Below are 25,261 nucleotides of genomic sequence, written 5' to 3' on the forward strand. Positions count from 1 at the left end.
TAGACTTCACCAAAATTTGACTCTGCCTCCCTACTTGTAGTGCTCTTTCCATTTAACCTCATGCACTCAATCCCTGACAAAAAGAGAGGGCATGTCGTGTTCAACAGCATGAATATATAGATACATATATTTGTGAAGTACGACTCATTTGATGCTGTTACCCAAAGACAGCCCTGGAAGACAAGATCACAAACAACTAGAGAGAGGATTGGACTGGAGTGTCCTGGTGGGAGAGTTAGCAAAAAGGAACGAGGAAAAAAACAAAAAGGAAGCCCTACCTTTATTGAACCTAAAGAAGAAAACAATAGTATAAAAAGTGTAAAAAAAAACAAAAAAAAAACTGTCCTGTCTTTTTTATACTATTGTTTTCTTCTTTAGGTTCAATAAAGGTAGGGCTTCCTTTTTGTTTTTTTCCTCGTTCCTTTTTGCTTACTCTCCCACCAGGACACTCCAGTCCAATCCTCTCTCTAGTTGTACACTGCGAGTTATTCCCCATTTAGGGAGAGTAACAGTGGGTATTTCTTGGCACTGCTCCATTGGTCCCTTATCATACCGGGTCCTTTAGATTAGAACCTAGGTTTACATTTTCATTTAAAGACCACAAACAAGCCTGTCATTACAGCATCCTCAATCGGACAGCAAATCCCAAAACATTAGTAAATTCCCAGTATTCTGTCACAGCTAACCAAACATGTCTAGAGAAAGAGGCATAAAATAATTAAAAAAAAAAAAATCTTGATATGAATAGTTGTTCAGATTTCACCAGCATCTCCAACCATCAAGAAAGTTTTTTTAACACAGTAAAGGAGTTTAAGCATGCATGGGATAGGCATAAGGCTATCCTAACTATAAGATAAGGCCAGGGACTAATTAAAATATATAGAAAATTGGGCAGACTAGATGGGCTGAATGGTTCTCATCTGCCGTCACATTCTATGTAACGTTAGAAGAATTTTTTATTATTTTTTTCTAACATATCAGTCATTTTTACTACTTGCATGGGGGAGAGCTGCCTCACTTGCCCCTTTGACAATTCCATTTCCCAGGGTTCTAAACAGTCTCTTCAACAAATGAAAAAGGTGAAAAGAGAAAATGTGTACATTCTTTGTACAGCCTAAATTATCTTTACAAAGAGGCTGGATCCGATTTCAGAAACAGTGGGCTAATCTGTGACTAATCTATATAGACAACCGCACTATTCATTTGTAAAAATAGATCATTGGATGGATCTAAACAAATATAAATCTTAAATACACACTTTGGTGCACAAAACAGACATATTGTAGTTATTTTAATTTCTATTTGACAGAGGTAAAAGATTGTTTTTCATGAAACTCATTTTTTATGGATGATTCACTGGTGGAATTATTGTATTGCACAGAGCTACAGAGTAAAGTCTTACCTCAAAAATTTCAAAGCCATATATGTCCAAAACACCCATCACCTTCTTCCTTACTTTACTTTGTGCCTTGAAAAGAAAGAAAGATGACAAAATATATAAAACAAACATACCAAAATGATATACCATACCAGGTGAAGGTTGAAATATCCATGCTCAATAGCATCATGACTTGACTTTGTGAGTAGTGACAGGAGGTGATCTTTCTGGGGCTCAATGCCATCATCAACTTCAATAGTTATCATCAGAACCTTATGCAGAAGTATTTATTTTGGAGTTATAAGTATTTTATTTTTATCTTTCAAAGTAATGCTCCGTGTCCTTTCGCAAATCTGAGGATGCATCACATTTCCCAATAATTCACACTTTGAAAATACGTGATTAAATATTTGTAAATCTTAAGATCACGCATGGTTATTCACCATTACCAAAGAAAATTTGAATACAGTTTAGGCCAAAATAGCTGGCTTGAATTTTCTAAAATTTTGTTATGTTGGCCTACAATGTGAAATGTACTTTAATTTCCAACCATTCATACTTCTAAATAACCAGTCCCAACTACTGCATCGTGTCATGCATCTGGGGACACAAAGGAACTGTCCCAAGGTGATACAGTGAAAGCACATCATAACGTGAACTGTGTAGCAGCAGTAGGACTATGCAAAGAGCACTTCAGCTCCTGTCAGTAAGGGTCAGGCAAGACGCTTTTAGTCCTCACAGGATGTGCCTGCCCTTATCTGGCTTGGACCACCAATTAAGGGCATTGCTGGAAATACCAGTCAAGTCTGTTGGGAGGTATGAATAACCCTGACCGTTTATAAAATAGCAATGTAACAAGAAATAAATAATGCATACTGGGCTGCATAGAATCGTCCTTTAACCTTGGTTTGCCAAAATATATAAATCTGCATGTAACCAAATATGATGGGGAGGATAACCATTTTGGGTTTTAATATATTGCTATCAATATTTATAAAAGGGTGGCACTAGGCTCTTCCAGAAAGTAAACTTGGTTTTTAACTACATTACACCCATCACATAATTCCATGTGTTTTGCTGTCCAGGATACATGCTTTCGATTTACTGCAACCTTAGAATGTGTGAATCTTAGAACATATGTGTCAAAACTCCTGGATTTTCCAGCACAAGCATTTTGTCTTCAACATTTACTACTTTCATTTGAATCACATGACCACGAAAAGTACAATGCCTGTATGATGCTATTCTTTTGCCAAACATTTTTTCCCCCTCTATAAAACTAGCCTTCTCCAATTTCCCTATGTTATTCTTTTCCAGTGTTAACACATTATACATGTGTGTGTACAAGTATGTGGATTTTAGAATCTTCTTGGTGAACAGTAAGAATGAGTTAATGTAAACTATTGATCTAACGATTATGGTGTATGGACGCAGCCTGTTGTGATAGAAGTGAACACAATTTCATGAATGAGGTTATGGGAGAGAAGACCTCAAATCTCATATTCCATTTTCAGTACACTACAGTTTTCCAGTGAATTGTAGTGTCAGAAATATAGTAACCATAGAGTAAAGGCTTATATTATTTATATGCAGCCAAAATTTGTCAACGGTCAATAATAATAAGCAGTGAGAAAATTGGGAACATTACATGTAGAAGAAACCAAACTGCTTCATAGAGCTTTAGTAATAAAAATCTACAGTTTATGAGCCGAGACAACCTCGGCTGTGTGCGACCTGTGTAATTACAAACGGTGCACACAGTTCGAGGGTGCCATGTATAGGCTTGACTTAGCATCATAGGGATTGTGGGGGACACTCACAGGTTTGGAACAGAGTGCCTGGAGTTCTAAGCCAGTCCCTATTCTTAAGCATAAATAGTGAGTAGGGTAGGGGTTTTGCTTAGTACATATATTTGGAGGGAAGGATTAGGACATGATATGGAAGACTATTAAAAGCATTAAAGTGTAACTGATCTTCCACCACCCCTCAAAAAATAGTATTTAATAAAGATAGAAATATGCATTTTGACTGTGTTTGAATTTCAATGAAATTCCAAGCCAGTAAAGAGCTATGCAGAAAAACTTAGATACTACTTTGTCTCTGTAATACTCCTCTGCCTGACATATTAGACTAAGGGTCGGAGTCTAAAAGTAAATCCCAACAGCAGGGGAATTGGCACTATGGAAGAAGAAACCATAAGCACCCCAAATATGTACTTTATGTTGTGCTTTTCAAATAGGGGTTAGAGTCATTGGCTAATTTTATTTTTTTGGAAATGCAAACAAGCAGTCAAATATTGTATAAAGAGTAATATTTTGTAAAAATAATGACTCAACTACATTATAAACATTTCTTTATACTGGCACAAATCTTGGTACCTTTATACTCTCATTTATTCGAAGGACAAGCCAGGAAAACAACCTGCTATACATGTTCTTAGCCAGAGCATCACGTGCATAGTAGGCCTGTGGAATAAGGAAAAATGTATTTCATTATTAAACAGAAAAGAAAACATTATATACACATAGAATAAAGTTGCAAAAGTGCAGATATTTTGCTCCTAAAAGTAGCCTATTATAAATTATGAGATCAACTGTCTAGATCAGAAAATTTCAACCAGTATGTCATGTCAAAAGGAATATAACCTGGGGGCCTTCAGTTTAAGCCAAACCACTTGAAATTGGGTATACTGGTACACTAACCACTACAACAGCTGTGGTGTTTATGATGCTTCATGTGCCCCTACAATGTAAAATTTTGGAGAAATACTTAGCTTTCACTTGTAACTTACTATACCATGAGCACCCATATAAATCTTAAGAGTACCTTACTGTAGACCTTACATAAAGGACTCTCTAAGGGAGGGATCTAACATCTGTTTTAATAAATTAGTAAGTGAATATACTTGGCATCTGAATATTTTTTTACTACTAGAAATCCCCAAACCATAGGCGTGCATAAGGTGCGCCCAGGCATATCCTAATGTACAACCAAATTATCCTCCCCGTCTCCCTGTTTACATAGAAACATCCCTATAGGGACTTTTTCAAGAGTTTGGGTTAGCATGTTATGCTTTAAAAGTAACAAATCATGACACCTAGTTTTTCATATTTTGTGTTGTACTTTGTTTTTGTTTTTTGTTTTTTTATGCTTTAGATAGTATTTTTCTCTGGGTGCACAACTTATAGTAAAACTGCACACACTCATGCAACAGACTGATGGGAACAACAAGTGCCTGAGTTACTCTATCCAATTTTGTTCTGCTGAAACTAGTGATATGGAAGAAAAAGAAATTACCAGGCATAACCAGTGCCTGGATTTAAATTTTTTTCTTCCATTTGGTGTGTTCAGGGATTGGCCCTCTGTTTCTGTAGCACCCTGCAGGAAGTATTCCCCACTTTTTTAGTGTGTGCATTACACTATTTTTTTTGCAAACAAATTAAACTAGTGATATGGACACTCCACATCCATATTTGTCATCACAAACAAAACCACAGCTATGAAAACCCACCTGAGCAACATTAAGGGTTGTGGAGACCTTTTCTTGCTTGGCTTCCACTGTCCGGAAACTAAAAGCCCGTTCTAGAACAGTTTGATCAATACCAGTGAGTTCACAAATTTCTTTCAGTTCTAAGGGGTGAAAAGAAAATGATATAAAATGTGAGAAAATTGTGCCAAAATCATTGCTGACAAAATGTCAAAAAATGAAAGCATGCACATTTAGCTATAGGGTTTGTATACATTTATTAGAACATTGGTTATGGATTTGCTGTAAAATGGCCCTAGTATCTATGAAGAGGGAAGAGATTTAGTAAACAATGATCACGATATAGTAATATTTGCTAAGTTGAATTACTGAGTCCTTCACTTAACGTTCAGCCAAAGGTTGGTGGGGAGGGGTATTTAAATGGTGATGAAAAAACACCTATAAACTCTGCATTTTGGGCTTATTGCCAGTGGGATTTTGCATATAGTTACAAAAATGAGTGACATTTGGCTGCATAAGCATGGGTCAGAGCTGCAATCAGAACACATGTCAGATGGTTGCAATCCTTTAATGTGTAGCTATATTGGCAAGAGTTCTAGGAAATCTGGAGTTCTAAAGGATATTGTGCCAAACAACTTCCCATGTGCTACCCATATTTAAATCTGTGAAACACATGCTAACAGAGAATTAGTATATATAAACTCTTAGGCTTCAGTGTTTCATTTACTAAATCAATTAACTGTTCTACATAAGGATATTTTTTTTTTAGAAAAAAGTATCCTGCACAGATACATACATTACATACAAAAACTATTAATAGCTGGGGGGCGTGGCCTGGCAGCTCGAGGGAATGGTTGTGTGAGCCGTCAGCTCCAACGAGGGTATACAATATACAGCGATTAGAACCGCATTACTGACCGTTATCAGCTACCAAACATAACCGCCCGTCCTCTGAAAGCACCATGGCAAAGGTCAGCAAAAAGGAGCAAAATGCGCCCAGCTACGCTGCAGATCGCGGCACTTACTTCCCCGCGACGGTCTCCACAAAATGGCGCCGGCGGCCCTTCATCACCCACAGCGTGCTCAGACAGGAGTGACAGCACCTCCATCTCGCTGGGAATGACTTTACCAGCGTCTGAAACTACTATTCACAGAATGCTGCAAGAGCTGCAACAATCTCTTCAGGCAGATTTCTCTAAACTAGCCCGGGATGTAAGGGCAGATATCCAAGCAATTGGAGAAAGAACATCTTTATTGGAAGACAAATCAGAGGAAATAATTGAGGCCCATAACACACTAGCAGGGGCCTATGACTCTTTGGAAGAAAAAGTCGCCTTCCTCACAGCAAAAATAGCTGACCATGAAGATCGAGACAGGCGCAACAACATCCGCCTGAGAGGAATAACTGAAGATATTGGGCCATCAATACTGAGGGAATACGCCACAAACCTCTTTAAAACCCTATGCCCGGAACTTACTGAAAGGGATCTATGCCTGGACCGCATCCACAGATTGCCGAAGCCCAGATTCTTAGCACCATCTGTACCCAGGGATGTAATTACTCGGGTGCACCATTTTACGGCTAAAGAGCAGATTATGCGAGCAGCGCGGAACACCAACAACATGCCAGCACAATATGCGGGAATCAAGCTATTTGTGGACTTATCAGCTGCTACCCTAATGAAGCGTAAAGAATATGTACCGATAACCAAAGCGCTGAGAAACGCCGACATCCCTTACAAATGGGGTTACCCCACATGTCTCCTTCTTAAGAAAAATGGCACAGATCACCAGATAAAGTCAATACCAGACGGGATGAAGCTTTTGAAAGACTGGGGCATTACTGTCGAACTAACAGAAGAGGAGGCCCACACTAAAGATACTCGCAGGTCGCCCACGAAAATCTCTAAAGATTGGACTCACATGGCTAAACACAAATGAGACTGTACAACATTAGTCGCCGGCTGGCGCAATAAATTACTTGCTATCTTAAATGAAGATCCACGACGACACGTGAGATTGATTGTGCACACTAATTTGGTTACCATATGTTATACTCTGATCAATATGTCAGATATGTTTAATATGTTTATGGTTTTCATCTGTAGGACGCACCTTTGCTCACTAAGTAACAAATCAATAACAGGTTTTTATTTTTTGTTATTTTTATAATTATGACTGTACTATAAGGGATTAATGAGAACACCTAAGGACCAACTAGTGGTAGCTAGAATCATTAATATCCAGGCACATTCTAAACAGAGGTCAACCGTTTTATATACAATTACCCTCCCCCACTCTGGCTCTATTGGGCCGATACTTTTTGTTCTGATGCCGAACATTATGTTCTGGCATGTCCTGATGTATATAGTTGCCTTATGGCTGATTGTTTTTTCCCTATCTTTCCCATATCCTCCCCCCCCGTCACGGACTACGCTTTCATGTACCAATGTAGAACAACTTTCGTTGATTATTAGCAAATGCAAATACACACATGCATGTTTACCCCCCGCCATGACATTTGTCTCGTGCACATACCCAGGGGCAATATATATGATAAAATATGCAGTTCATAATAGGTCAGACTCTGATATCCTAATCTATAGACGACGCCTAGAGGTATCAATATATATAATACAAGTGGACAAAGATTGTGAGGAGGTGCTAGACACACAGATTTCATATCAACATCAACCATGGCTTTGACCATTCTGTCCCTTAACGCCAAAGGCTTAAATTCCCCCCACAAAAGGAGACTAGCCCTAGAGGAAGCAGTTAAGCAAAAAGCGAGTATCGCCTTTTTTCAAGAAACCCACTTTCTTAAATCTAGTGCACCTAAATTTAGTTCCAAATCGTTCCCGACGGGATTTCACACAGGATATCGTAAAAAGAAAAGGGGGGTATCTATATTGATTCACAAAGATGTGGCCTTCTCGACCCATAAAATAGTACGGGATAAAGACGGTAGGTTCCTTCTTATACAATGTCTCATAAACAATGCACCATATACACTTCTAAATATATATGGTCCCCACGACAACCAAAGGGATTATGCAAACAAAATAATCTCGTTAGCTCAATCCCACTCGTTTGGGACACTAATCATGGGAGGGGATACAAATTTTGTACTAGACAGTGGATTAGATACAACCTCCGAGAACTCTGTCGCAAAGGCATCAGCTCAAAAACGCTCTAATATAGCGGCACAACTCAGATCAGTAATACACACAGCAGGACTGTTGGACATATGGAGAGTATTGCATCCCTCAGATAAAGACTACACGTTCCACTCCCAAGTACACAATTCATACTCTCGTATCGATCGATTCCTGATACATACATCCACAACACCGAACATACAAACAGCACACATCGGGATAATAACGTGGTCCGACCATGCTCCAATTACTATATCAATACAAGAGAAATGTTCCAACAATGGACGAGGTACATGGCGTCTCAATGAAACGCTCCTGAAAGATCCCCAGATCTTGACCCAAATCAAAGACGATCTAGATTCCTATTTTGAACTAAACACTACTCAGCACTCTTCCATAGATATAATTTGGCAAGCGCATAAGGCAGTAGTACGGGGGCTATTTATTAAACATGCCAGCCGCGCAAAAAAGGAAAGAGAAAAAACGTATAATAACCTCATCAAAGACATAGTAACCCTCACACATGCCAACAAGACGAGCCCCACACTGCAACAATATAGTGAACTGCGGAAACTCCAACATAAACTACATGAACTAGACTTAAACAAAACCAATTATATATTGAAGAGATGTAAATACAAATTTTTTGCCCATGGGAACAAATCTGGTTCTGTGTTGGCATCCAAGCTAAAAGCACGCATAGCTAACTCCCGGGTAGCCTGGCTGCTATCTCCGAATAAATGCAAAGTGACTAATCCCCAAAATATTGTGGAAGAATTTGCGCAATATTATAAAACACTATATAATCTTCGGGATGACACGAACACACATACCCCATCTGTGTCTCACATACAAGAATTCTTGTCCTCAGTTGAAGTTCCTACGTTAACGCAAAAAGAAATTGACCTTCTTATACAACCGATCACCGAAACAGAATTGTTAAAAGTGATCAACCAATTGCCAGCACATAAATCACCAGGCCCAGATGGCCTGCCTAACATATATTACCAAACTTTCTCCACAAACCTCATCCCCTCTCTTGCAATGCTCCTGAATCATTGTTTTATCACAGGCAATATGCCAGCCGAGATGTTACAAGCCCATGTATCCACGTTGCCAAAACCGGGCAAATCGCCTACACTATGTCAAAACTTTAGACCCATATCGCTTCTGAATTGTGACACAAAACTCTATGCTAAAATTCTAGCTGAAAGAATGAAACACATATTAACACGTATCGTCCATAACGACCAGTCAGGATTTGTCAAAAATAGGCAAGGTTCGGACAATACGAGAAAAATCCTGAATGTTCTCTCCCATATGGAATCAAAGAACATGGAGGGCCTTCTCTTAGCGCTGGACGCGGAGAAGGCCTTTGACAGACTAAACTGGGGCTACATGACACAGGTCCTAGAAAAATTTAGATTCCCTACTGCTTTTATACAAGGAGTCTTAACTTTATATACCAACCCCACTGCTAGAGTGTCAAATGCGGGTTTCTTATCATCGCCCTTCCCGATAACAAATGGCACACGCCAAGGATGCCCCTTATCGCCCCTATTGTTTGTGTTGTCATTGGAACCTTTAGCATACAAAATACGAAGCAGTAAAGAAATTACAGGGATACACATATCTAGCAAAGAATACAAATTGTCTATGTTTGCAGACGATGTTCTGATCTCTCTATCCAACCCAACACAATCACTCCCCCACCTCATGCGCATCCTAGAAGAATATAGTGCAATCTCATACTATAGGCTGAATCGGACTAAAACACAAGCACTACCAATACGACTTACATCACACACTGTGCAAGCACTAAAAGAAAGATTTTCCTTTGACTGGAGGCACACACACATTACATACCTAGGTATTAAAATAGCATCCACTCTTAGGAGCATAATCACACATAATCTATCTCCTCTGCCGCTAATGTGTAAGCAACTACTTCATAAATGGAAAGGAGTTATGCTTTCATGGTTAGGTAGAATCAACGCAGTTAAAATGGTGGTACTCCCAAAGCTGTTATATGTGTTTCGGATGTTGCCGATCCCATTGTCGCCTACTCTAATCAAACATATACAACGCACAATTACAATGTATATATGGGAGCAGAAAAAACCAAGGTTACCACTGTCCCTTTTACAGACCCCAGTAAAAAATGGGGGACTTGGAGTTCCCAATATTCTCCACTACCAGAAGGCAGCTATACTGGAGACGGCAGTTAAACTCCATGCCCCAAAGCATATGATACAATGGGTAGACTTAGAAAATGAGTATAACCCGAAGGGCTCAGTAACAGACCATATGTGGACGCCCAAATGTCTCAGAGACAATGCACGCTCCTTACTACCACTATCGAAATATTCGGTCCAAGCATGGGATTACCTGCACCGGAATAGCAAAAACGAACACAAATTTTTACCTTGGGCCCCATTAACTTCGCTCAACACGATTTCTCCCTGGCTATCACTGAGAAAATGGAGAGATTTAGGAATCCTACGTATTAATGACCTATGCAAACAAGACAACATCATACCATTCCCAGAATTACAATACACCTACAAACTACCCCACTCTTATATATTCCCCTATCTCCAATTAAAAAGCATAATAGAAGATAAGGTAATTAAGAATGTGGAAAAAGAGCAAACCCCCAGTAAAAACCTACTCTTATTGTACGAAAGATGCCACAAAACACCAGTAAAAAACAAAACTTTATCTATGGGTTATTTAGCATTGTATGAACAACTCCCTGCCCCAGATTTTAAATTCAAGTCCCAATGGGAAAAAGAACTTCAATTAAATTTTACTGATGACCAATGGTTAAAATCATTACTAGCGTTAAAAGGAACAACTTCTTGCTACTCCCATATAGAAGCCCATAAGAAGTTATTATTTAGGTGGTACCTAACGCCAGATAGGCTTAATAGAATTTATCCGGGCTCCTCGAATCAGTGTTGGAGATGCGCCCATGACATAGGCACTATGTCCCACATTTGGTGGGATTGTACTCTTATTGTCCCCCTTTGGGAAGAGGTTGAAAACCTATGGAACAAGATTCATTCCCAAACACTAAATTTAACGCCGAAGGTATGCCTCTTTCTAGTTATGCCTGAAGACATATCCCAGCCTGATAAACAACTACTCGCAATAATGATTATGGCTGCGCGTCACCTCATTGCCACTCACTGGAAACAAAACACATGCCCATCATTAACTTTGTTGCATCGAAGTATTCAAATGTTTCTACACTACGAACTGATGTCTGCACACACACCCAAACAAACACAAAATGCTCATTATAGCTGGCAACAATGGAACATCAGACATACAGAATAAACGGGCGATAGAGATAGGGCATGCCGTTAGACGTGCTACATTGTAGAAATCTCCACATAGGACACTATGATGTACTACCCCTAAATTGCTAATATAATCTGTAATACAATCTGTGGCACATCTTGTACAATGTACAATATCTGTAATGTGTATTCTGTGACATGTACAACTGTATAAAATTTTGCGGATCCGTGATCCACCTTTTTATTCCCCTGTTCCCTTTTTCTTTTCTGTATCCCTTACCCCTCACCTATTGTAAAAGAAGAAAATCTTTCAATAAAAATCAAGTTTAAAAAAATAAAAAAACTATTAATAGCTATATACCATAAAGAGAGAAATCATGAGAGAGGAAAAGGTCAAAGAAACAGTGGAACTGTTCTCCAAATGTAGCAGTGAAAATCTGTTGAACAAAGTACAGTTTTCATAAAAATAAAAAAAATACAATAATAATGATAAATATAAGACGAGGTGGAGGCGTCATGACGTGCGGACGTGCGGAGGCGTGCTGACGGCGGGATGACGGAGGAGGAGGGGCGGTCTGCCATGTAATGGCGCGCCCGGCGAGAGACGACCGCGAGCACCATTAAGTTTTTACTTGCTTCCATACCGTATACCAGCAACTGGCTTTTCAAATCGCATGCCAGGAATTTGGAAATACTCAAAAGGGGGGACTTAGAACTGCGCACTGCAGTAATCCGAAACTCTATAGGCGGCAGTCCGACCATCTGCAGCCCTGAATGAGGATAGAGACGACAGCCTTATACACACGCCGGATGCCCGGACCCAAGTGGTTTAGCCCCTAAAATAACAGCCACGCTGAAAATTGAAATAATCGGAGTCCCAACGACGCTTCAGTGCGGTAATATATATCAGCCGCTGTGCTGTTTCAACTTGTTGTGTGGTATGTGAAGACTCAAATTTTCAGCGTATTCTGCCTCTGCATGGTAAAATAGCCTGAAGCCTGAAGTCTGAAGCCTTTAATAATGCCTTCAATAATGCCTATTCCGATCATATTCTGTAACTGAACTATTAGAGGGACAGAGAAAGAGAAAGAAAAGAGGAAAGGGCTACAACCTAATGCTAAAAGTTGGCCCAAGGGTATAATTTATCATGAGTGCACAATATGAGCATAATATGTTTAAACCGTGAAATATACAGTATAGAGCATTAAAATTGCACCTTGGGACCAATATAGTGGATGTGGATTTTTTTTTTTTTCTCTCGATCCTTTGCATCCGAAGGATTTGTAAAAATATCAAGTGGCAATATATCTGCTAAATATATTGCTGCTAAATATAATCCACCTAATATTCATCAAATATTGGAAGCAATTGTACAGTGTTATATACAGTATATGACCTTAAGTGCCTCCTGAATATGGCCGCTAAAAAGACACATGACACAAAATCCTCCTTGAGGAAGGACAAAAAAGATACAACGCAAGATAAATCTCTATCAACTTACTTCTCTCCCCAACATAAAAACTCCAAACAGATGATGAATGACACAGACGTTAGCGTGGAATGCTTGGATTCGGAGACCAATAAAGAGCCGTTAACAATCACTTTTTTTTGTTCTACCTTAAAGGACAACTTGCAACAGATCAAAATGGAGTTGGCTACAACAGCCACAGAAATAAAATCAGAAATTAAACAAGAAATAAATGTACTTGCGGCAAAGATAGACAAGTTTGAGGACCAAATTAAAGAGCTGGAATTTAATGTACAAAATCTAGCTGAAGACTGCCAAACGGCCAATCATAAGATTTTGGACCTGGAGTCTAAATTGAACGCTATCGAAGACCGGTCTAGACGTAAAAATCTGCGTTTTAGAAATATAGCAGAAAAGGGAAGACCAGAAGATGTGAGACAAACCCTGATGGAATATTTTTCTGCGCTGGGGGTGGAGTGTAATTCACATAATCACTTAATAGAACGGTGCCACAGACTTTTCAAACCTCAATCCATCCAGAACGATGCGCCGCGAGATATCATTGCATGTTTTAATACAGACGACTATAAAGAAAAAGTGTGGAAAGCCGTAAGAGAGAATCACCCAACCTCGGGCAGTTTTCAAATCGTAAAAGTATTCCAGGACTTATCCTTCGAGACGAGAGCAAAAAGGAAAATGTTTAATCCAGCAATTCAAGTCCTCAGACGTCACGAGATAAAATATAGGTGGCTTTATCCGCCCAAAATAAGCCTGTCGTTTGAAGGGAAAAGAGAGGTATTTGAGTCAAATACCAAACTGCTGGACTGGCTGAAAGCGAACAATTTGACTTTGTAAATAGCGGAGTCAGGGGCCAGGGCTAGTATCTGATATTATAAGGAAAGAAGGGGAAAGGGAATTCTTCTTTTCTTTTTTTTTTTTTTTTTTTCTTTCTTTCTTCTCTCGGGTGCAATAGGACATGGTGTCAAGGATATGCAGCTGGTCTTTGGCTGAGATAAGGGGAATATATCAGAAATAACCCATATAATTGTTAGGTGAACATTAATTCTGACCTAACAAGTGGTGTTAAGTAGTAAAGATTTTTTCACGTTGTGATGAGTTATGGAAAGGGCTCCTAATGAAAGGGCTATAGTAAATAATAGCCGGTAATATGGGTTTAACACTAAGGCGATGGTAAATAATTTGACAAGAATTTGACCAAAATGTATGTATAGTAATAATTGCTGTATCATAATTCAATTTAATCTAGAACGACACTATTTCACAGCAAGGTTCGACTCAAATACGGGAGTAACACAAATATAATGATATACACGGGTTTAAAGATACACGGAAAAAGGATACAAATTAAGATAACACAGAGATACAGTAGTGAGAAATAAGAAAAGACCTCAGTGAGGTACATTGATAAAATAAAAATCCACACGGGGATATAATTTTCGGTAAATGGGATAGGATTGGAAATTGTTGCTAGGGTAGTTTTATAGCACATAAGTTGTTATCACATATACTTGCACTAGGAGGTCAATTTTCTGTAGACCAATAAGAAGGGGTATACTCAGATACACACTGAAAAAACGATATAACGCAAAGAAAAAAAACACAGTGTATATATACTTCAAATAGAAGATATGATGTAGTCTCATTAATATATTAATGTGAGAAGTCGATTTGGTTTAAATGATATAAATGATTTATGTCCTTAAAGGGAATTTTTTTTTTTTTTTTTTTTTCCTCTTTTCTTGGGTGTAATAGGATATGGTGTTAAGGATATGTAGGTGGTTTTTGGTTGAGATAATGGGAATATATCAGAAATAACCCCTATAATTGTTAGGTGATCATTAATTCTAACCTAACAAGTGTTAAGTAGTAAAGATTTTTTCACGTTCTGAGGAGTATATGGAAAGGGCTCCTAATGAAAGGGCTATTAGAAACAATAGCCGGTAATATGGGTTTTAACACTAAGGCGATGGTAAACAATTTGACAAGAATTTGACCAAAATGTTTGTATAGTAATAATTGCTGTATCATAATTTAATTTAGAACGGCACTCAAATATGGGAGTAACACAAATATAATGACACACATGGGTTTAAAGATACATGGAAAAAGGACATAACTTAAAACAACAAAGAGACACAGTAGTGAGAAATAAGAAAAGACCTCAGTGAGGTACATTGATAAAATATAAATCCACATGGGGATATAATCTTTGGTAAATGGGATAGGATTGGAAATTGTTGCTAGGGTAGTATTATATCACATAAATTGTTACCACATATACTTGCACTAGGAGGGCAATTTTCTGTAGACCAATAAGAAGGGGTATACTTAGATACACACTGAAATAATGATATAATGCAAAGAAAAAAACACAGTGTATATATATTTTTAATAGCCGATATGATGTTGTCTCATTAATATATTAATGTGAGAAGTTGATTTGGTTTAAACGATATAAATGATTTATGTCCTGAAAGGGAAATTATTTATTTTTTTTTTTTTCTCTCTTTCTCCCCTCCGATGCGATAAAGTGGTTTTCTCTAAGGCGTTTTTTTTCTGGGCCCGGTGGTAGGCTCGCCCCTCTTGGTGTAGTAATACTACATTGTTGACGTTGATTTCTATTACTATCGGAAATCTACGGTTAAAATAGAGCAGAAAGAATCACCTTCTTTCTAAATCTAGCTGTATGTTGGATGACTAAGTTGGATCTTTTTCGATCCAATTTTAATGTGATGGAGTTTTTTGTTGTCTGTTTTTTGGTTGGTTTTTTTTTTCTATTATGTTTGTTTATGTTATCCCACGCTCAGAGCTTTTGAATTCATGGACAAAGGAGTGGCAAAAAATGACAAGAGTACTCCTATGTGGGGTGACTGGGGGTTTGAATATAATTACACCTGTTTAATTTTCTGATAGACACAGATGTTAAAATTTTTATCTTTAAATGTTCAAGGTTTAAACACGAACAAAAAAAGGAGTAGATTATATGATACCCTTAGTGAACATAACATTCAAGTGGCATTCTTACAGGAAACTCACTGGCTGCAAGATCTTAAACAAAGATGGGGCGGGGTTAAATTTACCAATATTGTACATGCTTCTTTAAGAGACAAGAAAAAAAGAGGAGTTGCAGTCGTCTTCAATAGTAATATTGAATTGGTAATTGAATATATTGAACTAGACCAAGAAGCCAGATATATAATTATTGTATGCGTAATGGATAAAAAGATCTATACCTTAGTAAATGTTTATTTACCGAATGTTGACCCTATGTCAAAATTTGCATCAATAATGGATAGAGTGGATAAAGTAGCTAAGGGGTATTTAATAATAGCAGGAGATTTTAACTGTGTGGGAGATCCCATAATGGATAAAACTTATATCTCTGCTACTACAAATGATAAAAGAACTGCCAAACAATCTAAGAAATTAAAAAATATTTGTAAACAATATAACCTTCATGACATATGGAGATTATTACATCCAACGGATAAAGACTATTCCCATCAATCGTGCGTGCATGGTTCATACGCCCGTATTGATTTTTGTTTATTAGAGGCCAATGTGATACCCTTATGCAAATCAAGCGAAATTAAAGAGAGTCTATGGTCGGATCATAGCCTTATTTTACTAGACTTTGGTAACAAATCCACAAGGGGGTATAATACTTGGAGATTGAATGACGCCCTCATAAATGACCCGAAGAACAAGGAAGAAATAACCCAATTATTAAAATTCTTTTGGTTAGAAAACAACTCATCCGATACTTCGCCTGCAAACAATTGGTGCACTCACAAATCAGTTATGCGTGGCTACCTAATTAAATTAGCACATATAATGAGGTCCAAAAACGGGAAGACCCTAACTGATTTATATATTGAGTTTTATAATTTATCTAAACTAAACAAACAAAATCCCGCCGCAGAAACAAAAACTAGGTTAAAAGGGCTACAAAAACAAATTAATCTTAAAGTGGAACAAAAAATTCAATTAAATATCCATAAACTAAGACTAAAAAATTACTATACTGGTAATAGAGCCAATAAGAACTTATCTAAAAGACTACGAAATCAGTATGCAAAAAACAGGGTGGAACAACTGACGGATGGCCAAAAGATCTATTCGACACCGGCTGAAATAGGGGACAGATTTAATCAATTCTATGAAGATCTGTATAATCTTAAATTGTCGCCCAATCAAAAAGATATACAAAACTATCTTGCCGAAACCCAGATCCCAAAAGTTACACCGCAGGATCTACTAATGTTAAATAGGATCATCTCGGCTGATGAAGTCAAATTTCAAATAAATAGACTTCCTACTAACAAAACTCCGGGCCCCGATGGCTTCACGAATAAATATTATAAACAAATGCAGTCCCTATTAATTAATCCTCTAACAGAAATGTTTAATCAAATAGCTCTAAATAAATCTTTTCCAACTGAATTACTACAGGCCAATATTGTTCCGATACTGAAACCTGATAAACCCAGTCACAATCCTAGTAACTATAGACCTATAGCCTTGATTAATGTGGACATGAAGATCTACGCGGCCATTATCGCGGATAGAATTAAGTCTATTGTTGCGACGCTGATCCATCCAGATCAGATAGGGTTTGTGCCGGGTAGGCAAGTATCCAACAATATTAGGAGAATAATCGATACTTTGGACTGGGCTAATAGAAATGGGAGGCCCTTCCTGGCCCTGTCGTTGGATGCTGAGAAAGCTTTCGACAGGGTTGGGTGGGGCTACCTCAGTGAACTCCTTATCGCTTTTGGGTTCACGGGCTGGATACATAACGCCATTATGGCCCTATACTCCTCCCCCACTGCTAGAACGGTGGGTCCAAATATTACGGCAGGGTGGTTTGCACTCAAAAATGGTACACGACAGGGCTGTCCTCTCTCCCCCCTGCTGTATATATTGTCTATCGAGCCTTTGGCAATTAATATTAGGAATAATCCCCTAATCCAAGGTGTCCAAACGAACTTGATGGATATTAAGATATCATTATACGCGGATGATGCGTTACTCACTCTTACATCTCCAGAGTCCTCTTTAAAAACGCTAATGAAGGAAATTAAAAGGTACTCCAATTTGTCGAACTTTAAATTAAATGTAACTAAAACCACAGCAATGTTTTTGAATTTCGATAGTGATATGGTAAACATCTTAACCCATTCTTATAAATTTACATGGACTGATGTGGAATTAAACTATCTGGGACTCCTCATAACCGCCAATGTGACAGACATAATGGAGAGGAATACAATGTTTTTCATGAGAAAGATGAATTTCAAACTTAAAAGATGGAAAAACTTAGAAACTTCCTGGCAAGGTAAAATTAATATTATTAATTCATACATTTTGCCTAAATGGCTATTTATGTTCTCTATGATGCCACTCAAAATACCGGGGCCTTGGTTGGCTATGATCCAAGCCAGTTTTAACAATTTTATTTGGAATAATAAAAAACCCAGAATTGCTCAAAAAATCTTAACTAAAAAATTGTCTAATGGTGGACTAAATTACCCTAGTATAACCTATAGTTATTACGCAAATATTATTAGACATATTTATCTTCTTCAGGATCCTGTGCAGGTCCTCGAACCATGGTATATTTTAGAGTCTGAAATGGTGCAAACTGACACATTGCAATTCGCGATGTGGACAGTTACAAATAATTCTTTAACCAATATGTTCAAGAAATCTACGATATTATCTCAAATTTTGGAAGAGTGGATAAAAATTAAGAAAAAACTAGGCATAAGTAATAAGATACCCAAGACATGTACACTAGATATACTGCAAAGCCTTATAATAGATTTTTCTTTAAAGAACTGGCCTAATGCAGATAAAATTAAGATATTACAAATTATGCAAGGCGATAACATTTTGTCATTTCAGTCCTTAAACGATACTTTTCACATTCCATCTAGAGAAATTTTCACATATTTGCGGATAAAAAACTTTATACACAAAAACGTGCTCAAATCGACGTCCATTTTTGCTAAAAATTTGGAATTTATGTTTAAGTTGCAACCTATTAAAAAGAGCATGTCTGCTGCCTCAGCAATGTTGGAATCCCTTAAGGAGTCTCCCTATAGAGTGATCAAGACGTGGGAACTAGACTTGAAAGTGCAAATTTCGATAGATGACTGGAACTCCTCTTTAACGCGGGTAAATAAATATATCCACTGTTTAAATCTGTCAGAGTGCCACTTCAAAGTTCTCTACAGATGGTATTATACACCTGTTAGAGTAGCCAAAATGTTTCATTCTGTCGAGCCAACTTGTTGGAGATGTGGAAGCCATTTAGGCACCTACATACATATCTGGTGGTCATGTCCACTTGTTAAAGTTCTTTGGTCCTGGGCCTTCAATATTTTTACATCTATGTCCGTAGATAGAATTCCGGAGAATGCCGCTTCGGCTCTTATACATTTGAATTTGCCTTTTGATTCTCAAAAAGAGATATGTCTGGCTATCCATTGTTTAGTCGCTGTTAAAATTATTATTGCGAGAAATTGGAAAATATCCAAGCCGTTTAATAAACGATCACTGATAGAACAAGTAAGGCATCAAATATCAATGGAATATGAAATGATCAAAAACGCGAATGCTACTTCTAGAAAAAACAATTGGTATAGGGAATGGTTAGATAATTACAGTTCACCATTTGGATAAATACCCCATAGATGGTTATCTTTCAATGCGATTTATACGAGATATATAGATATCTGTTGAAATAGAGAAAGATCGCTTGAATTGAAAATAGAAGTCAATAACCCCACTATAGGTGGAAAAGAACATATTTTGATTATGTGCTCTGAGCTGGTGGATGTTTTTTTTTTTTTTTTTTTTTTTGTTTCTGTTGTGCCTTACTGTTGTTACTGTTGTTTTTGTTGGTATGTTAGTACTGATATGCCGGATTATGAGTGAATACGCGATTACTATTTGTGTGTTATGCATGTTAAACATAAAAGATCCATGTATTTATTGGACAGATGTGTATATATGCTAAGCATTAATTCCTGCATATTTGATGTATGTCAAAAAAATGAAAAAATGTTTGTCTAATAAAGATTTATTAAAAAAAAAAAATAATGATAAATATGGTTAATAACATCTTAACCATGAGCTTGGTTTAACCAAACTTCTGGAATAAAAGGGAATCATGACATGTCACACATGTCGTGTGTCCTTAAGGGGTTAAAGAAAGTGTTAAAAGGGGGAAAAAAGTTATGTTTTAGCAGTATACAATTCTTTACCAATGTGGTTATGTGTTTTGTTTACAAACAGTGTACTATTTTCAAGGTATTGCATAAATGTAGGTATTATTTAAAATTATGGGCATCACCTCCTGGTAGCACTATTTGAATGTTATTTTAGTGCCCTGCTCTGCAACTAAATTTTAAAAAATTACACATTTTTACGAATTATGTTTGAATATTTTATCCATTATTTTTTACCATGGTGCAAAGAAAATTCGCTATAGGTCACTACCATTTATGAAAAAGAAATGGATAAAAAAAAAAAAAAAAATACAAAAATTGATCCTTAAAGGGAAACCATAGGGCCAGGAAATCAAAATGAGCTACATTGCCCTCCCTCCCTCACACCCCCTCCCATGGTGCAGAAGGGGTTAAAAACTCCTGTCACTTACCTGACTAGAGCGCCGATGTCTCTCGGCACTGGTTCAGGCTCTGCCTCCACTCCTCCCCCGATGGCAGTTCTCTCGTTAGGACTTCCCCCATAGGAAAGCATTATGTAATGCTTTCCTATTGGGTTTCGGGCGACACTGAAAGTCCTCGTGCATAGCGTGAGGACATCGAGCATCAGGCAACCAAAAGTCTCCTAACCTCCCAGAAGGCCCTTAAATGGCTGTCTGGTAGACAGCCACTAGAGGTGGAGTTAACCCTCCAATGTAATTGCAGTTGATTAAAAATTACAATAATCACTGCAGGGTTAAGGAACCTGGGACACTGCATCCAGACCACTTCAGTGAGCTGAGGTGGTCTGGGTGCCTATAGTGTCCCTTTAGGAGGTTACACATAAGCTTTAAAATGCATCCTGTACCACTTTCAATCACATTATCAAAGACATACTTACAAACCCTACAAAACCTCCTGAACGACTACATATGGGAAAACAAAAAACCACGAGTAGCAAAAGACACCATGCATCGACAATTCAACAATGGCGGAATGGGAATGCCAGATGTCAAAGGATACTACAGGGCAGCTCACATCGCCCCACTACTTACAATTTCCCACCACCATAGAAATCGGCTACACTGATGGTGTAAACCTACTCACACTTGCATGGCTATTGAAACCAAGGCCAAGATACACCCAAATGGTACCCACAACTGCTTTAACCCTCTCTATATGGGATGACTACAGAATGAAGATGGGCAAATCAAACACAATATCACCAGCACTCCCAATGGAATCAATAACATTCCACATAGCTGACTTCAACTACAAAATTTGGCACAGACACAGCATACGAACACTGTCACAGCTCATGCAAGGTCCTAAATTAAAACAATTTTCAGACCTCAGACAGGAATTCACATTACCCACGACAGCGGCCTTCTCCTAGAACTACAATCCTGGCTCACCCTCCAGAACAAACACACGCCTACAACCGCATCTAACCCATCCTGGCAAACAAAAGAGGGGATCAGTGTAGCTACTAAACCAGCCAAGAAACTCCTCTTCACGATCTACACCTCTGAACATAACCGACCACCCTCCCCCCCCCCCCCCCCAAAAAAAAAAGACATAGGCCACAAACTAACTGAAGCCCAGTGGCAAGATATATTTAAAGCACACAAAACATTGACCTTATGTACGACCCACATAGAACTATCACGCAAACTCCTCTACAGATGGTATCTGGTCCCAACACGCCTAAAACATAGCTACCCTGACACCTCTGACATCTGTTGGAGGTGCCAGGAAAACCGTGGCACACTGTTGCACATATGGTGGCACTGCTCAAAACTCCAACAATATTGGCAACAAGTAGCAACTCTAGTAGCCAAATGCACTAACTTACACCTACCCCCAAATCCCGAAACATATCTGCTCCTCCTCATACCAAACACACCAAAAAAACACCAGAATTACTTAGCATACCACGTCATCATTGCAGCCCTCACAGTCATTAGTAGAATGTGGAAACAAACTGCCCCCCCAACAATCACACAGCGTATCACTGCTATAGACACGAATCAGCACTACAAACTCATGGCACGCACCATGCGACACACAAACCTATACAAGACAGAGGCATGGAACAACTGGGACAAACACAAACCCACACGGACATGAACTAGGAAAACTAAAAGAATGCAGAACCATATACCTGACCCTCCCAAACTGGAGGTAACCACACCACTACTCACAAACCACATGGGCGACCAGGCATATCTGCCCACACCCCTCCCCCCACCCACTGGGGAAAATACAACTCCCATCTCCCCATCATATAAACAGCACACCAAACTCACATGATACCACGCTGTCAAAAGAGGTATAACAAAGCAAACACGATCATAACTGCCTGTACATGTTAAGCACAATGAGTTTAGAGTGACGAATCTAAGGTAGATCAAACATTAACATGCTCAAAAAACAACGTTGTCAATGAAAGCTTGTGTACTAACGTAACCATACTACGTTTGTGCAACATTGAGGTATTGAGACTGTATATCCCCCCTCTTCTGTACCCTCCCCTTCAACTATGTTTCAAATAACAATAAAAAATTGTCAAACTCAAAAATAAAAAGCATCCTGTACTATTAAGCTGTGCCAAAATAAGTGAGTGATGTATATTATTTTTGTGTTAAATGACTGTGGTTCTGCAAACCTTGTAAATACAAATATCACTTCTTGCTAATTAAATGCATAGGTTATTTTTTTGGGTCAGGGAAATATTTCAATTACTGCTAACACATGAACTGCTAATTTAAAATCAGAGTTATTGATCAATCTAACGAACCCAATTATCTCTGGAATCATTTGAGGGAACATGTGGTGAAAAGCAGGTTTTGGGGCAACAATGAAACTTACTTGTGGAATATTATGGGAAAAGGATAGTGGCTACTTAAAGGGACACTCCAGGCACCCAGACCACTTCTGCCCATTGGAGTGGTCTGGGTGCCAACTCCCACTACTCTTAACCCTGCAAGTGTAATTATTGCAGCTTTTTTTATAAACTGCAATAATTACCTTGCAGGGTTAACTCCACCTCTACTGGCTGTCTGCTGGAGAGCCACTAGAGGGCACTTCCTCCTTCATAGCACAGAAAACCTGTGCTAGAGCGTCGCTGGACGTCCTCACGCTGTGTGAGGACCTCCAGCGTTGCTCAATTCCTCATAGGAAAGCATTGAAAAGCATTTTCAATGCTTTCCTATGGGGAGCCCTAACATTACGTCTCCCCGGCCGGTGGGCGGGATCAGTCTCACCCACCGGCCGACGTAATTTAGAGGAGGAGCGGCGGCAGAAGGAGAAGCAGCGACGTGGGACATGTCGCTGCCTCTGGTAAGTCACTGAAGGGGTTTTCACCCCTTCAGCAACCGGGGATTGGGGGTGGGAGGGAGAGGGGACCTGCAGTGCCAGGAAAACTGATTTTTTCCTGGCACTGGAGTTTCCCTTTAAGGAACGTTCAGTTTTCTTACTTACACATTCTCTTGGAAAGCCATTAGGTAACAGTTTGTTAAAGAGATGACAAAACTAAACAAATTTTTGCTACCATGTGTTACATGTGTCACCTTTCTGTATAATCATTATTGACTAATAAAACCAAGTTAAAATATGCCAATGTTGAAGCTTAATGGAAATTGCATAATGACATCTATTTAAATGTCATTAGAATGCAAAAAAGAATAAAAAACATGTTTTTGTATTTTTATAATCCTTTTTTAAAAAATATTTAGTACATAGCAAAGGCTGAAGAGAAATAAAATATTCAGGTCCATCATTTTCAGCATTTCATGCTTTTGTTTCTGTTTTTGATCTAAAATAAGGCAAATTATCAGTTTTGTTGGATTTGTAGATCAAATGTGTTGCTTTTGAAAATATATATACACAAATAAAAAGGGAAGATTTTAGGATACTGAATAGAACGTTCAGTAAGCCAATATCAGCAGTAGTGCCATCAGATAGGTAGCACTTTTAGTCGTACTGTATGATGAACAAACATCTGCCAAGAACTCAACTACATGTCTCAAAACAAATTTGCTGGATGTGATGAACTTTGCTCATTTAAAAATATTAGATGCTGATTGGCTAAACTACTTCCTGACCACGACCATTACAATATAAATTGAAAACATATGGACACATGTTTTCAAAGTACTATGGCTAATTTAGTCAGCCAACAAGTTTTCCAAATATCTCACCTCAACTTTAAAGGGACATTAAGCACTTTAGATAGCTGAAACGCTTTATGTGTGAGGGGCGTGTCATCTTTTTGTCATTTTTTAAAATGTGCAGGTTTCAATAGAAGTGATCACTTTCATAAATGAACCTTGTTACATCCGCCTCACCAGTCACTTCCTCGTAGTTTAGCTCAGTTGAACTAAAATCAAGAGGCAGGCAATTGCTCAGAGTGCATGCATTACAAGGACTTGTCATTCAGCTGGACTGGTAAGTCTAATTGGACAGCCACATAAAGTTTTGGCTGTGTTAAAAGTGGAGAGCTTCACACAATATACCTGCTTTTGAAAGCCATTTTTAGATATATTTTGATATAAGCCATTTTTAGATATATTTGGTTTATCTACCAAACTTGGATTTTTATTTGCATTTAATCATTAAAGGGACACTCCACTGGCCAAATACAAAATACCAACATAATCTAGTTTAGAACTCACCAGCAAAGATTTTCCTAATTTTATTTCTTTTTTAACAAACAGTCACTATTATAGAACCTTGCTAATATGGTTTTAGTAGGGTGTTCTGTGTTAGAATAGATTGCCAAGGATAACATTGTTATGAACGTCATACATACTATGAAACTGCAAATATTGATGAGAGGTTAGTGTCTGCCTCACTTGCGAAACAGACAAAATACACGAGGTAAATTAACCATATTTAACCCACTGTTCTATTATATTTAACTGCCAAGGCCTTTGTTTTATAGAGATTGCTAGAACATTGCATTACCATTTTTATCTTTGATTTTACTTTCGTCAAGGCCATTGACCCGAGATTCTGGTTTGAACTCAATGTTTCCTAGTTTCAGAACTGCAGCAACTACCTCCAACACGGATCGAGTTTCATCATCTTGGAAACCGACAATCTGCATAGCATTCTAGGAAAGAGAAAGTTCACAAAAGAAAACAGTTATAAATGTAGGTGATAAATGGGGTTGGATACAATACATACTCCACTTGACATGTGCATTCAGTTTCAAATTAACTGGGATTTG

At 38.2% G+C, this 25,261-nt stretch overlaps 1 protein-coding gene across 3 annotated transcripts in view; it reads right to left on the minus strand.

Annotated features, from left to right (window-relative positions):
• MYO1B (myosin IB) overlaps positions 1–25,261 on the minus strand; it is a 235,345-nt gene that overhangs the window by 75,089 nt on the left and 134,995 nt on the right. For all 3 annotated transcript variants that reach the window (XM_063430177.1, XM_063430176.1, XM_063430175.1), the window contains exons 10-13: positions 24,997–25,144; positions 4,890–5,008; positions 3,757–3,843; positions 1,403–1,468 (exon numbers count right to left, since the gene is read on the minus strand). In XM_063430177.1, the coding sequence (XP_063286247.1) occupies positions 1,403–1,468; positions 3,757–3,843; positions 4,890–5,008; positions 24,997–25,144 (420 nt within the window). The remainder of the gene's footprint in view (positions 1–1,402; positions 1,469–3,756; positions 3,844–4,889; positions 5,009–24,996; positions 25,145–25,261) is intronic.

This window comes from Pelobates fuscus, chromosome 8 (genome assembly GCF_036172605.1).
Source record: "Pelobates fuscus isolate aPelFus1 chromosome 8, aPelFus1.pri, whole genome shotgun sequence".
NCBI classification, from domain to species: Eukaryota; Metazoa; Chordata; class Amphibia; order Anura; family Pelobatidae; genus Pelobates; species Pelobates fuscus.